The following is an 18323-nucleotide window of genomic DNA, read 5'->3' as shown; positions in this document are numbered from 1 at the left end:
TACTGTATCATATTTTTTATTTCAAGTTGAAAAATAATCTAATGTGAAAAAAAAATTAAAGCTGCATGTAATCCTCATTACCGTGAAAAAATTGATTAATCCCTAATTTACCGATTATCTACAATTTCATTTCATTTATTCAAAAAACCGGTACACGAGGTCAAAAACAATATAAACAAATAATCGTGTAAAGGGTACGAAATAGACAAGTAGGTATTAAAAAAATAAATGAACGCACAGTTAGGTGTAGATATAGGTTGTTCAGGAAGAGAAGATAGCTTTGAAAATTTTCTTTAAAAATTTTGGTAATGATTTTAATACTACCACGCTGTATTCAATAGGAATTTAGACCATTCGTTACATACAAATTTTGACTACGGATTACTCCGTTTACCTGGTCAATATACAGGGCGGGCTCACAGCGAGGTGTGACCGGTCGACCGGGGATTCTCACTCCTCCTAGACACTTGATTCCATATCTTCATATATCCAGGTGACTGTGTTTGCCCAATTGATTTATCCTCATATATATATATATATATATATATATATATATATATATATATATATATAAGGAAAGGTGAAGATAACGAACAGTGAACAATCTCATAACTCCTATAAGCAATACAAAATAGAGAGTTGGGCGAACACGGACCCTTGGACATACCAGAGTTGGGATCAGGTGCCTAGTAGGAGTAAGCATCCCCTGTCGACTGGTTACACCCACCGTAAGCCCTATATCTTGATCAGGTAAACGGATTTATCCGTTGTCAAAATCACTGTGCCAAGAACGCCCTAACAATTGGTATATCTGTATCAGTATAAGAAACGTTGTAGAACACAAATTTGGATTTTTACAAACGGAAGAGAGAGCGTGCTGGGTCTTATCGGCGGTGATGTTCCTGTAGGGTGGTCTTTCATCCTTCTACAGTATAGGCATGCACGACTGAGTCCGGTAGGTGCATCCAGTGTATATACAAGTGTCGACCAAAACAAATGAACATTGATGTTGCGGTGTTCTGCTGTTTGGTATGGCTTGTCCTTTGTTGTTGTTAAACACGTGGTTATATACTATATAAGGTCGACAGGCGACGCTTACTCCTCGTAGGCACCTGATCCCATCTGTGGTATATCCAGGGGTTCGTGTTTGCCCATAGCATAGCGGCACTGATGTGATAACAATCACTAACAGTATCCAGTAAGTAAGTAAGTAAGTGCCCAATTTTCTATTTTGTATTGCTTATAGGAGCTATGAGATTGATCACTGTTCGTTATCTTCACCTTTCATTTAGCTATCGAGCTTGAATGTCTGCTGGTGGACAGTCTGTACCCGAGGATATTTGTCGCTCGATATATGTTCTTTCATGAATATAAACAATAACGATATAATACTGGCTGACACGTTGTCCAGTATAAAAAGGTGTTAGTCTGTGGAGTCTATAAGGGGCACAGGCTCTAACAGATCGGTTAACGTCCCTCGGATCATCCTTTGAGATATCAAAGATTTGTCATATGTACAATCGTCAAATTGTCAGCTTTTGTATAGAAACGAAAATTCCCAAAAAGACTGTTCTGTTCCTTTAAGATATATTTTTTGATGATTCCTTTTCAGATCCCATGTGCTTGAATTCTAAATGTTCTGTAAAAATTGTAGAACTTGTGATATACTGAAGACTAGAAATTCATTTATTAGTAATCTCACCGGACGCAGTTCAAGAGAAGATCACTGGATCATGAGTCTAGGTATTACATTCCCATATGGATGCAATGATGATATAAATGATGAAGGAAATTTGACTAGTCCACAACGTGAATATGATGGGACTCTTTCCAAATATTCAAAGACGGAAACGCAGTCATGGACAAAGACCAAATATAAATGTTAGCACGTTTGATTCACTTTTGCCGTACGTAAATAGACAATTAGGTCCACAAAACTTTACTCTGTTTCATTGAGAGTTTTACATACGTTATTTGAAGAAGCTAAAGCTAGTGTGTACTTGGATTTTTCAACACCTGGATAGAGACTGAACTCTTTGAATATGGATGTTGCCGATGACAGGCTCTTTAAACTACAATGGGTCGTGGATGAAAGGTGGAGATAACGAACAGTGATATATCCCATAAGCAATACAAAATAGATAGTTGAGCAAACATGGACCCCCGGACAAACTTGAGGTGGGATCAAGTGCCTAGAAGGAGTAAGCATCCCCTCTCGATATTCCTTCCGAATCATTTCGTCAGTTCCTTAAGCTAAAGAAATAGATGTCTTCAACATATGCAACATTCTTCGTAATACAAGTGTCCATGCAGTCGTGTATTCCATTTTCAAGTCTACACCCTGTATTTCCTACAGCTATACTTCTACTATTGCATCTAAGCTTTTTAATTATAAACGCACTGCAAAGTTTGTTTATAATTAAAACGTTAAGATGCATCTACGTGTTCTTGTTCCTCGTCTTCTTTCAACTATAGTCCAGCTGGACATGTCATTACTGGTGATGTTGATATAGTCCAGCTGGACATGTCATCAGTGGAGATGTTAATATTGTTCAAAATGAGGAGCTCAAATCACTTATTCTAAAAGGTCCAAAATACAGAGAACTTCGGTCTTTTAATTGGCGACAAAACTTCATCCCTATTATGAATTCTGTCGAAGATTATGCCAGACGATGGACTAGATATGAAAAAGAACTCGATACATTGTCAGAATGGATTAAAAGTGTAAGACGAATATTAAAATTCCGCATTTAACACATCAAATAAAAAATACGTATCATCTAAATGTCATATTGAAGGCCACAGCAAGAGATTGTTTATTCTCACGTAAAGGTTTTTGAGTAAATTATGCTTCATATGAATATAGAAACATCAGGTGGAACCAGGTGCCCAGGAAGTTCTCTCACTACTATTTCCCACGTAAATGGATTTTATGTTATCAATAGCACAGATTCTGAAATCATTATACACTAGACATTTGAACATAAAGTGAAATAACATGTATTATACCCACCTTTCACTCAATACATAGATCAAGTCAGTGCCATAATATTCAATACATAGAACAAGTCAGTGCCATAATATTCAATACATAGAACAAGTCAGTGCCATAATATTCAATGCATAGAACAAGTCAGTGCCATAATATTCAATACATAGAACAAGTCAGTGCCATAATATTCAATACATGTTTTAAAAATGTTTGTTAATTACAGAAGTTGACAAGTTCACATAAATTGAATACAACAACACGAAATCCGAGTAAAAAAAGCCCAAAACATTATTGAAATCAATAAAATTGATTATTCGAATAAAATCAAATTACAATTCTGTACATTTATTCCTTAATTTTATTCAAATCAAAACTTGTACCGATCAATTCTGTGTTTGGCAACATGTATTTTTGTATCATATAACAAAAGTTATGTACAGCATATGTAAATAAGTTATAACTTATGTAAACTCGCAACTTATTCATATCTTGTATATCACAAAGTTTTTACATGTAACATTGCAAATTTTGATATAAATCACAAGAATTTGAAATATATACTGTATTACAATTTCATTTTGCAATCTAGGTGGTTGAGGGGACTTATTCACTCTGGATTCAACAATGAAATAAATTTATGAATAGCCATGGCAAAATGTCAAAATAATTTGGTCTAATCCATAGATAAATTATCTGTAAAGACCTTGGTCCCCATTAGTTCTGTACACCTCATTAATAACAATTAGACTTTCCCAAGCCATCTTTAATGATGCTTCAGTCTGCATTGTACATAAATAAATGTGGGTGTTTTTTTTTTAAATCAACGAATGAACGAAATGGGAATCAGTTAATAATTATACAAAGTTTGAAAACTTAAAATTTGATTTTTTCGTTGGGTTTTGCTAAATGCACACCAACTTTGTTTCCACGGTTTTTGTAAGACTGAAACTTCATTCTTACTTTATTCTTATCATTAAAATCACTGAATGTGGACGCTATAATTGCAATAGGCATGGCTATTATCAGTACACCGGATATAGCACAAAATGATCCGACAACTTTCCCACCAAGAGTCTTTGGATATTCATCGCCATATCCCACGGTTGTCATGGTAACGATAGACCACCAAATGCCCGTAAAAGCATGTGGAAACGTACTATGTTCCTTGTACTCTGCGTAATACACAAATCCCCCGAAAACAGTTGAGAAAATCATGAAAGCTGCAAACAACAGCCCTATCTCCCATCTACTACTTCTGATTGCCATGAACAGCATATTAAGACCATTATGTTGCCGAATGAGTCGGAGTAATCTCAACATTCGGAAAGCTGAGCAACACTTAAATACTACATAAAATATGCTTGCTACTTTGCCATTTATCCATACATTGTTCAATTCCATAATAGTTGTTGTCCACATCGAAATGACCAAAAACCAGTCTAAAACATTGAGAAGGGACCGAAAAAACCTTCTCTTGTGTGGACAGAAACCAAAATGGAATACAAGGTCAAATGTGAAAAATGCTAAGCAAGTGATCTGTAGATAATACAGCTCGGGTTTAAGTAGTGTGGTAGTGTACAATATTTCCTTTGGGTTTTCAAAATCTACATTGTCAAATATATTCGTGAAATTCATCAGAAAAAGAATGTCGTTCACGGTCTGGAATTGATTTCTAAACTGGGGGTGTGTCTCCATGCAAAACAGTGTGACGGAGAGAACTGTTACCATCATAAACAAGACGCTGTACATCTGAAATTAGAAATCATGAAGATAGAGTTACTCCAGCTTTTACAACACCTAATATATAATCGCCATTATCGCAAAGATTAAAAGAAGGCCGCGGTCATTATTCTGCAATATACCTTCATAAGTAATAACTGACTATGAAATATCAATATACATCTCACTTGCACTTCGTGTTTTGCTAATACAACAACAAACTCGATAACTAAAAATTCAATTTTATAATCATAAGAATGAAATAAATATGGTTTGCAAAACTGATTAATAAATGACTGAAGAATAGTTGTAATTCGATATAAATCAATCTTCTGTATTCCGAGATCGATGCATTTGTAAACAAACAAATTAGCCCTCTTCCACGTATGTGGGGTTTTGTGGTCTGTGTATTCAAAGCAGTTGATATAATCTATCGACATCAAACTAAGTGCGAAATATTTTTCTGAATAGATATAGTATACCTTACAATCTCACCCTTTCCGTCAGCAAAGATAATGTAGGTCTAGTCGGTTTCGGACACAATCATTACATTACGAAGTTACTAATCGCTGTATAGGAAAACAATCGGCTGTATATTTCTGAGACTTGATAGAACAGTTCTTGTATTCGTGAACGAAGCAGGATAACTTCATCGCTCTCGAAATGTTGTTTGATATATAAAAGCCGACTCGGAGACATTAACTGGTGCTTTAATATTTCAAAACAACATTCTCGACCTTGTAGATTATTCTGCAACATCCATGAATCGCGACCTTTATTTCTTACTTCTATTAAAAATAGATAATGTATGGGAGTGTGGTCTTCAGTTAAGATTGATTTGAATCGTAACAGATATAGTATCAGTGCGTGAAGCATGGCGCTAATGATATTATATATTTCACACCAGATACCTAGTCAAATTCTAAGAATTTTGTTACAGTCATGGGAAGAAAATGACTTTTCATCTACTGAAAGGCTCTTTAATGATAAAAAAGTTTAACTATGTAGACTTTCGTTGTTGTTGTGTTACTAAATGATAATTACAAAAAGGAAAACTTCGATATGTCAACATTCTTCATACAAAGTTTCTATTGGACAAAAAAGGTACAATTATTGCGAGACGGAAATCCAATTTACTGCTGTAGCGTTAGATCTTTAAAAAAACCCATTAAACAATGTTATCCAATGCAGGGTGAAGTTTCCTATATTGCACTGTGTGCGGATCCCAGATCATTTATATTTTTGATCACAGGTGGGATTGTCCGAATTGTTATATCTGTCTTTGGGTCATTAAAAACATTATTTTGTAGCTGTTTTTTTGCATAGTCCAGCCTATACCTTTGCAGTATGAAAAATGAAGATAAAGAATCTCACAACTCCTATAAGCAATACAAAATAGAGAGTTGGGCAAACACGGATCCCTGGACACACCAGAGGTGGGATCAGGTAACTAAGAGAAGTGTAAGAGAACCACTGTCTCTAACATTTTGAAATTTTGTATAAATACCCGAAATGTAATTTCATAAATTTCTAATCTTAAGGTGAGATTTTGTATCAAAATTATTACTGAAGTAGCAAAATGAAAGCTTCAAATTTACGCGATATACATGCATTTCAAATACTATTTCTTTTGAAAATGAAGAAACACTGATCAGAGTAATAGATATAACCTTGAAAAAACAAAACAAAAATTCCCAACGTTCTTATTATACAAAGATTCACATTGTGTGTTAAAAGGATGACCCACCTATTTGTAGCATTATATTACCCGACATCACAAAACGAGTGCTTGTAAGTTAGTTTTTTTTAAAAATCATCTTTTTTACACGTTTTTATAGATGTGTTTGTTGTCACACGTCCCATTCGAGATTTTGTAACTCATACAGAGGTCACCAACTTTAGGTGAAGTGTCACAGACTCTGACGCATGCCTGGCTAGTAGGGTCGTAGCAGAAAAGGGTGCTGTATCTTGCCAACGCCTACCATCATACGGGATCCCCGCTTCTAAGGTCATATCCGAAATACCCGTAATTTCATTTCTATGCTGCTGATGTAAAGAAGACTACGAACTAACATTGCAGAATGTCCGGGGGTCCAAATCCAACGTAAAATGATGAATCCCTTTCTGTAGCAAAAGTATTCACCTGTAAGATTTGACTCGGAAAGAGGAGCATTTTTATTAAAATCACCGAGTAGACAAATTTATGCCTCTCCCCATTATTTTACACATTTTTTGGTTAAAATACTAGTCAATGTTTTCTATGAATAGACGAAGCTTTGTTCGAACGCTGGTCAGTACATTTCTGTAGAAAAACATGTCACTTTCAGGTGAGGGTGAATTATGGGGTTTTGAAAATTTAGACATTATCGAATGGCTGCCTCTAACATTTTGTATACTTATATTGAATCTAAAGAAAACTACAACTGATTATATGATTTATAGTGAACTTATTACTAGATATCCATTGTATCTACATGTCAAAATTAGAATGATTAAATTCTGGCTAAAATTGTTGAATGGTAAGGACACAAGGTTGTCTAGTATTTTGTACAAATTTTTACATAACTCAACAATAAACAATGTTGATGTTGATTTTAAATGGTTTAGATATATAAAGAAAATTTTACAAGAATGTGGTTTAAATTATATCTGGATTTACGATCTGTAGAAAATGAAAAATGGCTGATTAGTGTTATTAAACAAACTCTGAATGATCAATTTCACCAGAAATGAGTTTCTGAATGTAATACATCAGAAGAAGGTGTACTTTATAATTTATTTACAAAAAGTAATTTTACGTCGAGAAGTTATCTAGAAGCCAATATACCAAGTAATATTATTCTTACCTTAGCAAGATTTAGAACAAGTAATCACAGGTTACCCATTGAGACAGGCAGATGGAGTGGTGTGTCCAGAAATCAGAGAATTTGTACTTTATGTGAAAATGAGGTTGGGATGAGTTTCATTATATCATGACTTGTTCAGCTCTTAGTGATAGTAGAACATTTTATTTACCTTCTAAATATGCAAACAGACCAAATGTCATAAAATTCTTTAACTTGTTTTCATGTAAAAAGTTATCTATGAGTAATCTTTCCAAATTCATGAATATAATTCATAAGAGAGTTACATGTACCCTTCCACGTTAAAAAATATATAAATTGTACACTCTTTCATGCATTGCATCAACTGAATTCTTTGTTTTCACATTATATGTATATCTTTTTATGTTGTTTTGTGCAATAAGAGAATAAATTGAATTGAACTGGAAGTTGGTGAAAGCATATGAGCAAGGATGCGCCGGTAGTACTTCTCTTCATCCGTGCTAATGTATACCAGGGGAAGCGATACTACGTATAGTACACCACTTCCCCGAGATGTGCAATCCCACGTCCAGGTTAATGACCGGGGGTCAAATCCTACATGTATTTAGACAAATGGCCCCTTTTCTTTAAAATGCAAGGTCTATTAATTGATCATGTTCTGCAACCTAGTAATGACAGTTGGAACTCGATATGTTTTAATAATACTACAAAAGAAGTAAAACGACCTTTAACCTGAATTTCAAATATTTCAAAATGCTCTAGGGGTTAAGTATTCTGGAAACATGCATATTTAAATGCAACATGATAGTATTTTGAAAGAGTTCATGAAAAATGTATAAGTTTCTCCGAGAATTTGATAGTTGGTTGAATTAATAGAAATGAAGAATGGATAACATACTTTGTTTTCAAAAGTGTGTATGATTTCAAAGCTGTGTGTATGTTAGATGAACGCTTCTAAAGTCCCTTAAAATGAATATCAGTGGCAGGCTAATTTATTCAGACATGGTGATCAATCATGTTTACAAAATATGCATCATAAAAGATTCAGAAACAAATCAATAGGCGTATTCTAGTTCTCGGGATTTGAGACCCCTTGATACCTTGGGGGTTTATGTTTCGAAATTACATTTCAAGTATTGTCTTATTTTTATGTTCTAACTGGTAGTTTACTTCGGTTAATTAAACTACAATGTACCACCAGTATCGATCATTCTCGCTTTCATTTGAATTTCCATGTAAAATACGATAGAATTAACAAAAAATGATACTTTGATGTGTAAAATGTATCCGAGGGGTATTTCTTTGTTTATAAGTGATCTATCTTTACATGAAATAAGGGTCTGTAATCATTCATTCAAAGGGAGAGGAAACACCCCTGGCTGTTGATATAGAATGTTGTGATATTGTAACAATATTTACATAGGAAAAAAAAAACATTGTTACATTTAAAATATCGTAATACCCAACTAAAACAAATTTTTCAGCTTCTTGATGAAGAAAAAATGGAGTGATTGATGTGTGTCTGGCAATTTTTGGAAAATTCAATGCATCCTTAGACTTACACGAGGCATTCTACTTCATTATATATATATATATATATATGTGTGTGTGTGTGTGTGTGTGTGTGTGTGTGTGTGTGTGTGTGTAATTCAATAAAAAAGCAGGAAAATATGCAGTTCCAAAATATTTAAATCACTAGCGCTTTCTGGATTTTAACATCCATCCTCAAGTGAATACAAATATTGAATATATACAAAATGTATATATATATATATATATATATATATATATATATATATTAAACTATATATATATATATATATATATATATATATATATAGTTATAGTTTCAGTTCGGTACTTTTGTTTCAAGTCCTTATACATTCATTGAATCTTTTCTCGTATATTTCTACTGAAATTGACAATGACATCTTGGACAATGAATGCATGTTTGTTGCAAACTAGTTCGATCCGGTTTTTCCAATACTGATCGAGAATCGAACCCGGGACTAATACCATCGGTTTCTAAATATACAAAATGTGCAAGAGGAATTACACGTACAATGAATAGAACATAATTATAAAAAAAAAAGAAATAGGAAAATGTAATCGAAGACTCACAAATGCCAGTTTAGATGATTTAGGGCAATCGAAAAACAACCAGATTTGCCTGGAGATTTGTTTGACCTTGCTGTGCTGTAAGTCATCTGGGTTGTAGTCCACTTCCACGTCTTCCAAGCTCTTCTTCAGCTCCAGTTGCTTCTGTACACTATCCTCGTAATCCGTCAAAAGTTTTAGACAACACTCAGAAATGTAACTCTGGTCTATTTCCCAGAAGTCTAATTCCTTTACAATGACGGCAGCACACATATTCTTCGGCAAATGAAGCTCACCCAATCTGTAGAAATCTAAAATGTTCGGGAAAATGATTTGATTTCTATCAAAGGGCGAAGCCTCGGTAGTGTGAATTCCTGATGCCATTTTGCCCAGACGAGTCGATGGAAATTTTAGTAGAGTTTGTCGTTTTGTTTTGAAAATTGTTCCTCCAATATCAAGTGTCATAAAATCCGTCATGTTTTCTAAATCAAATCAAATAAATGATAAAATATAGGACTGATGCCCGCTGGGTCAATTCAGCTCAATGACATGTCTATGAATGGCAAATATCCTCATATCACATAAACACTTAAATTTGTTCAAATATGATGTCTTTTATAATTTGCCATTTTTTGTTTCAACTTTTAAAAGTGTTAAATCCATAAACATCTGCTTGAATTTTACAAGTAGAATTGAAAAATGAATAGGGTGAAAAGTTAAACTACCCTCTTAAGATTATAACGCGATTTATTTTGAGGAAAGAAAAATATATCATTAATATATACCTGGAATATATATATCAAAGAGGTTAGGTCTTCAAAAGAATAAATCCGTACGCCACACAACGTAAGCAGACGTTACAAGGCAGACACACAAGGTCATTCTGAATACTCTGGTCTGTTTCAACAGAATGGAAACAATCGCTATCGACTTGTTCCAGTAAATGTTGATTTTCATCTACTGTGACTAATGTTTTAATGAATTGTGGGGAGGATGTTAATATTTAACTATTGTGGTCAATACGGTGATGATCAATGGAAGCTTTATTCTACATATTTGCCTTCTTCGCTTAGGGATATTTTCGTGTGAATGATATTAGTGCAAAAGATAATGATATAGTACTCGTTATTTTCAAACATATATACTAGTAATGTAAAGTACTTTGAATCGCCTTGAATTTCTATCTTCCTGTTCACATGTATAGTTCTGGTATCAAACATTCATCATATATTCTTATGTTCCTGTTCACATGTACAGTTCTGGTATCAAACATTCATCATATATTCTTGTTCAAGGTCTACTGTATGAATTTCTGGGTTTCTTAGTAACACTATATTTCTAATTGTCAAATATAGCTTATACACTGTATATGTCCTTGGGTAATGGTTGGGGTTTTCTCTACAGATCTTTGATTTCATCTGTCTACACTACGTGAGCGAATTGAAGAATCAAATTTTAATTGGATTGCATATAGTGTTTATTTCTTTAACGTATTTGATATGCAAGAGCACGTATTGCGTATGATCACGTTTTAGATCAAATTAGGCAACTGAAAAATATATGGATGTTACAGAGGTTTCAACAGTCTCGTTTAAAGTCAAAATTTCGCAAATTCTTTGGTATATAGTGATCTAATTTGCCAATACAAACTGTCATTGGGTCGAATGCTGTCTGACGTGTTTATACCAATTATTAGGCCGTTCTTTGCATACTGATTTAACTTTGCATTTACCCTCTCTCATTCTACTTGGCAGAGTTATGGAGTATATTTCATTTAAAAAATGATCAAATTGAGCACTCCAGAAGGGAAACCAGATATCAGTCATATCTTTAGTGCATTAGAGCAGGAAATAAAATTTGATGGTTTTTCAAATCATTTACAGTGCTGATGATTTTATACTGGTACTTCCGAGAGCTTTCCTTATGGGTCCCCATCAGAGATTCATAATTTTGATCTACAGTATGAATACAAATTTTAAGATACGTGATCCATAAATTGTTACCAAATATGTCATGGAATTGTTTCAACAATCTATACTTTATCTAGTCCCGTGGGGATCCGGGTTAGAATAGGTCCTCAGTACCCCTTGCTTATCGTTAAAGGCGACTAAATGGGTCGGTCCTTCTGATGAGACCGCAAAAACCGAGGCCCCGTGTCACAACAGGTTCCAGGGTACAAAACACATTCTATGGGGACCACAAATTGACAATAAACTGCTATCAATTATAATGAGGAATTTTGGTTTCAGCTCTCCCAAGGGCCCTTTACCAAGCGATCGGTGTAAAAACTTTAATTTACACCCATTTTATGAGTTACGAGTCCAACGTCAAGCCAGATAGGCGTGTCTATGACGTTGCGATCAATCACCTGTACACTGTGAACACTTCTCACATCTCCTTAGCTATGAATCAAATACACTATAAGTAATGGTTATCTTCTAGCATCCGAGTAATATTCACATTATCAAATAGATGGGCGGTCCTTCTGTCACGAGTGCGCGGAGCGCATGAGTTAGAGAAGGGCCGCCCATCTCTATGATAATGTGAATTTTACGAGGATGCTAGAAGATGACCGACTTGTCACATATTTCAAAAGCTTCTCATTTTACATTTATTGAACCATACATTCAATGCAATGGTAGATTGCCATATGCCATGATTATCCTTGTCATTATCAATCACATATTGGTGGCTTCATAAATAATTTTTCAGGAATTTAATTCTGTACATGTATTTGTACAAATGTTTTAAGAAAACATGTATAACACAAATATTAAAGTAGGAAAAGGATTAAAGACTTGCATTAGCAAACTCTTTATAAAATAAGAGAGAGAGAGAACTATTTAATATTACTGACTGGAGAGAAAAAAACGGTTACAGGTATGTGTACAGTGTATATCTGTTACATAACAACTCCTGTCTGCTTCAAAGCCCATCATCAATCGGCGCACGCTTTACCCGTAAAACAGCAAAACAAACTTAACGAAAACTGATAGTAGTATCTATCACATATTGGTGGCTGTATAACACAAATGTCAAAGTGGGAAAGGGATTAAAGACTTGCATTAGCAAACTCTTTATAAAATGAGAGAGAGAGAGAACTATTTAACATTACTGACTGCAAAAACGGTCACAGGTATGTGTATAGATGTATTTGTTACATAACACTTCTCGTCTGTTTTAACGCCCCAGACATCGATCGGCGCACGCTTTTCCCGTGAAACAGCAAAAGTAACTTCACGAAATCTAAATTTTTAGTATTAAAATTTGTATTTGTTAAATAAATACTTACCTTTATAGGTTTGGATATTCACCTGCTTGCAGTCTTGTATCGGAAAAAAAACCATGTAAACAAAAAAGCACCCTTCGTGACCCACCTCTGACATGCTCAGAACCCAACATCCGGTATCATCTATTCTTTGACATAAAGCAAAAAATTAGAAGGGGGATGAAGGGGAGGTGGGTTGGGACCTCTGATTTATAAAGGTAAGTATTTATTTAACAAATACAAATTTTAATACTAAATATTTAGAATTTATCACAATAAATACGTTACCTTTATAAGTTTAGATAAGCAGAATTCAAAGTAGAGCTGAATCCCCCTGAGATTGGTAACGAGGAGGAAAAACCACTTTTTTAGCTGAAACTAGAGGTCCAAGCGAGAACAAACTGTCACTATGAAGAGGCATAGATCTAAGGTAACGGTTATAAAAGGTACTATCAGACCTCCAATAACCAGCTGACATGATTTCCGACATAGAGGAGGAATTGAAAATAGCCCAGGAGCAAGACAAGGCTCTAATTTCATGTGCCTGAACTTGAACACGAGACAAGGCTTCTGGAGATGAAGATTGGTAAGCCATCTTAACAGTCTGACAAAGCCAAGTAGAAATAGTCTTAGCCGAAATATCACTTAGACCTTTCTTAATTGGAATGAAAAGTCTAGTAGAACCAGAAGGTCTGAGCGTTGACGAAACAGAAATATATTTCTGAAGTGTACGCACTGGACATAAATCCTGATTACCTAATGATTTTGGTAGAGCAGGAATAACAATAGGTCCAGAACCTTTGTCTGATAACTGATTCTTGGCTAAGAAAGATGGATCTGTCAACAGAGTAACTGAAGAATTATCTGCAGAAAATCTGAGACAAGAATCTGCAATGGAGAAAGCATGAATCTCACTCATTCTACGACCAGAAGCTAAAGCTAATAAAAAACAGCACTTCAAGGACAAAAACTTAAAGGGAGCTAAAAATAAAGGTTCGAAAGGAGGAAATTGTAAAGTCCTAAGAACTAAAGCTAAATTCCAGGATGGAACCAACCTACGTTGTCTTGGTCGTTCCAAACAAAAATTCTTGACCATGAGGGACAAGAACTCATTCTTCCCAAAATCAGGACCTCCTGACAAAGCTATAGTTCTTGATAAAGCTGAACGATAGCCCTTAATAGTAGAGGGAGAGAAACCTTTGTCTTCAAACAGATAGACTAAAAACTCAGCTAACTGTTGGACAGTAACTGCGAGAGGATCAATTTCCTTTGAACAACACCAAGAACAGAAGATGTTCCACTTAGAGTCATAAATTGCTCCTGTAGATTTTCTGACCGAACTAGAGATACGTTTGGCTGCTCTGTCAGAAAAGCCATCCTGTCTGAGAGATTCCCTGACAGTAACCATGCGTGTAGATGGAGGTTGGAAAGATTCTGATGAACTTTCCTGCCTTTGAATTGAGACAAAAGATCTTTCCTGAGAGGAAGAAGAATTGGTCTCGCACAACACAGTTGAAGAAGATCTGGAAACCAAGATTGTATTGGCCATGCTGGAGCAATAAGAATGGTCTTGCAAATTTCTACCCTGATTTTGTGTAAAATCTTGGGAAGAAGACGATAAGGAGGAAACATGTAAGAAAATATCCCCTTCCAATCGAAAGACATTGCATCCACTGCTAAAGCTTTGTTGTCTGGAATCTGAGAGACAAACGTTGGCAGTTTGCAATTCAGATGCGTAGCAAAGAGGTCTAAATGAGGAAGATCCCACTTGAGACAGATCTCCTGAAAGACTGCTGGATGTAACTCCCATTCTGTATTCACTGGATGCAGTGACCTTGAGAGAGCATCCGCTACTAGATTTAGATTGCCAGGAACATGCCTGACTGACAAGCGAATTCCCAGGGAACGGCAAAACAACAGAATTTCTTTGCACAGAAGGTAAAGAGACTGAGAATGTGTGCCGCCCTGATTCTGCAGATAAGCCACTACTGTTGTATTGTCTGTGGCTATCATCAGAGATTGACCCTGAACAAATTTGGAAAAGTGTTTCAATGCCAGAAGAACAGCCCGCATCTCCAGTAAATTGATGTGTTCTGTCAACTGGAGACCGGACCATATACCTGATGCCTCTCTGCCTTCCAGGGTAGCTCCCCAGCCTGTCAGAGAAGCATCTGTAAACAGGGTCATAGAAGGAACTGGGGGGTCTAGCGAGCAACCTATCATAACATTCTCTCTCACTGACCACCACAGCTTAGCCAAAAATAGCAAGTAGAAAAAATTCTTTTCCTCCTCGAGAAAAACGTGACTGCACTCCACAACGGCGGAAAAGAAAAGATGATACCGGATGTTGGGTTCTGAGCATGTCAGAGGTGGCGGGTCACGAAGGGTGCTTTTTTGTTTACATGGGTTTTTTTTTCCGATACAAGACTGCAAGCAGGTGAATATCTAAATTTATAAAGGTAACGTATTTATTGTGATAAATACTGAATTATCCCTGTCTTGTTTCTATTGTGTAATTCTGATGTTAGTACCGCCCATGCGATAACAAGGTGGGAGAAGCTCGTTTTATCACATATGCGATAAAAACCCTGTTGATGATAACCAGATACAATTCCTGAACAACAAAATAAAATCACTGTAAATATGTGACAAATGGTATTTGCTAATGCAAGTCTTTAATCCTTTTCCTACTTTAATATTTGTGTTATACATGTTTTCTTAACACATTTGTACGAATACATGTATAGAATAAAATTCCTGAAAAATTATTTATGAAGCCACCAATATGTGATTGATACTGACAGGGATAATCAATTTTCGTTAAGTTAGTTTTGCTGTTTTACGAGCAAAGCGTATTAAATTTTATATACACATGCATCTATGGCAATCTACCATTGTATTGAATGTATGGTTCAATAAATGTAAAATAAGAAGCTTTTGAAATATGTGACAAGTCGGTTATCTTCTAGCATCCGAGTAATATTCACATTATCAAAGAGATGGGGCGGTCCTTCACTCACTCGTGCGCTCCGCGCACTCATGACAGAAGACCGCCCATCTATTTGATAATGTGAATATTACTCGGATGCTAGAAGATAGCCATTACTTATTACTGTCCATGGTGGGGGGTATTGAAAACCTAAGATTTCCTAACAACACAAATAAACGCGACCTTTCTCTCAGTAAGACATCGATCTTTCATAATAACGTCATGAATAAGGGATTTCTTATATTCATTACGTAATTGTGATCTTCCACCTCTTGAAGCATCTTAGAAATCGAACACACCATTGAAAACCGTTTCTGTCACTTACAAATCAAAGACCTCGGTAGATTCCAATTATTCCCGTTATTCCCCCCTTCTCTGTCAGCGTTTTCCCCATGTCAACAAAAATAATTCTCGCACGCTTTCCGAAATTCGGATGGCCAACTTTGCTATTTTACGATTTTTCAGTGACATATTCCTTGCGGAGTTTTCTTAATACCTACTTTATTCGTCAAAATAACCACTACTACTGAAATCAAAATATTACATCAGTTGAGTTTGTTACGTCACGACTAATTCCATCTAGTTTTGACCTGTTTTATGAAAAATATACCTTTTGAATGTAAAAATTTAATCATGAAGTTTTAACTATTTGACCCTGGGATGTGCGTGCCCTCGAGACCTTTAAGACAGCAATTTGTCCCCATTAACTGTAATTTTGTCACGAAAAATTGACTTCAATACAAAATGCACTATTATATACAGTACTTGGCCATAAGTATGTTCCCAAAGAAAATTTCCATTTTATATTTCATACATATTTCATACATAGGCTTATATTTTCAAACAATTTTCCTGATCTAATTTCTTGATAAATTTTGATGAGATAAAAAGCACTGATCTCAGAAGTATTCACAGTATCATCTAATTTAAGAATAAATATATAATAATCTATTGTAAAGATATGACAATTTTAACACGAAGTTTCATTTGAGAGTCCTTAATCTTTATATAAGTATGTGTAATTTTGGAATAAAAGATCAACATGAATAAAATGATATCTCTCTGCAATATTTCACCGTAATATGTTTTTCTATATTATGACAGGTACTTGTGATATTTCTAAACAAAATGGTGTTAATTTCATCCAAATAGAGTAAAATTTGGCTCCAAGGTTCGATTTTGAAAATATGTGGTTTCTTTAAAACATAGGCCCTACTCATGGCCAAGTACTGTATATCAATAATAACAATTCTATTTCTATTATTTCAAACACTTTTTAACCTCATAGCAGACACATGTATTTGTAATTTTGGTGATTAAATAATTATTGTCTAGCAAGGTTGCAAACCAATAATTCTTCCTTATATATTTTTTACACTAAAATTGGTTACCTAACGTAGTTTTATTAAGTTTCTTTTGCTTTTGTACAAAATAAATGTTTTTTATGATGCCCGTAAAGAATACAAAGTTAAGAGTTTTAGCAAATACAGACCTCTGGACATACCGGAAGTGGGATCAGGTGCCTATGAGGAGTAAGCATCCCTGACGACCGGTCACACCCGCCGTGTATATCTCGATCAGGTAAACGGAGTAACCCATAGTCAAAATTAGTGTGTAAAGAACGGCACAAGTGGTGTGAAACACGTCAGACAGCATTCGACCTAATGATAGGTCGTATTTGTATATACAATGTATTAGATCTTTGTAACGACCATACAATTTTCCAATGCAGACTTAAACGAAACTGTTGAAACCACTGTAACATCAACTTGTGTGTCAGTAAAATACTTTAATTTGAAAACTGGTATATAAACTATCTATACAATGCATTCAAGATACCTTAGATATTTTAGCAACTTTATATCTAAAAAAAAAAAAAAATAACAACTTTAAAATAAATGTGAGTGCCAGAATCTCTTGAAAATGTTTTGTGCTATTGTTTTTGTTGAAAATGTTGATTTTCTTTTGAAAACGGATATTTTACATTCAAAAAATTTTCTAAGAGTGTAGAACCACACGAAATCAATGCTGTATATGTCGTTGCAATATCGATTTACTATTAGCAGGATACTGAGGAATTTCTTAATACCACTAATGCTAATGTCAAGTTTTAATTGTTGTATTTACCCATCAATCATTATTTTATTGTAACCACTATATTCCGAACAAAGGTAAAGGGACTTCCATAGTTCTATATGTTTTGAAGCAACCAAATATGTTAGGGGAGTCGATCCGTTAATAGACTTAAAGGCGTCAATTACATGTACATGTCTGTATGAATAGAATGAATGCATACACAGTCTAGTATAATATACTAAATTAAACTAGAAATGATATAGAGTAACAATGATTTATCAATAATATATTTACATACATATTTACTTCTGGAGGATTGATTTATATTTCTCTTGAAAACGGTTCTATGATTACTCG

General features: G+C 34.8%; 2 protein-coding genes across 2 annotated transcripts; both read right to left on the bottom strand.

The window, feature by feature from the left end:
- Window positions 1–3037: 3037 nt before the first annotated feature.
- LOC125660757 (potassium voltage-gated channel subfamily C member 3-like) lies at window positions 3038–10522 on the bottom strand. Its single transcript, XM_048892566.2, has 3 exons — window positions 10419–10522; window positions 9658–10115; window positions 3038–4741 (listed from the first exon to the last, which is right to left on the bottom strand). The coding sequence occupies exons 2-3, from the start codon at window positions 10108–10110 to the stop codon at window positions 3866–3868; spliced, it is 1329 nt and encodes a 442-aa protein (XP_048748523.2). The 5' UTR covers window positions 10111–10115; window positions 10419–10522; the 3' UTR covers window positions 3038–3865.
- Window positions 10523–14131: 3609 nt separating this feature from the next.
- LOC125662075 (uncharacterized) lies at window positions 14132–15124 on the bottom strand. Its single transcript, XM_048894286.2, has one exon. It carries the CDS (start codon window positions 15122–15124, stop codon window positions 14132–14134), a length of 993 nt encoding a protein of 330 aa, XP_048750243.2.
- Window positions 15125–18323: the final 3199 nt, after the last annotated feature.

This window comes from Ostrea edulis, chromosome 1 (assembly GCF_947568905.1).
Source record: "Ostrea edulis chromosome 1, xbOstEdul1.1, whole genome shotgun sequence".
NCBI classification, from domain to species: Eukaryota; Metazoa; Mollusca; class Bivalvia; order Ostreida; family Ostreidae; genus Ostrea; species Ostrea edulis.
Note: the sequence above shows the minus strand (reverse complement) of the source record. Positions and strands in the feature narration are given on the sequence as shown.

Excerpts from the sequence above, each read along its gene's own strand:
- LOC125660757 (XM_048892566.2), bottom strand. The coding sequence starts at position 10,110 with ATGACGGATTTTATGACACTTGATATTGGAGGAACAATTTTCAAAACA. Across the intron at positions 4,742-9,657 it reads AATCATCTAAACTGGCATTT|ATGTACAGCGTCTTGTTTAT; the intron begins GTGAGTCTTCGA and ends TTCTAATTTCAG.
- LOC125662075 (XM_048894286.2), bottom strand. The coding sequence starts at position 15,124 with ATGATAGGTTGCTCGCTAGACCCCCCAGTTCCTTCTATGACCCTGTTT.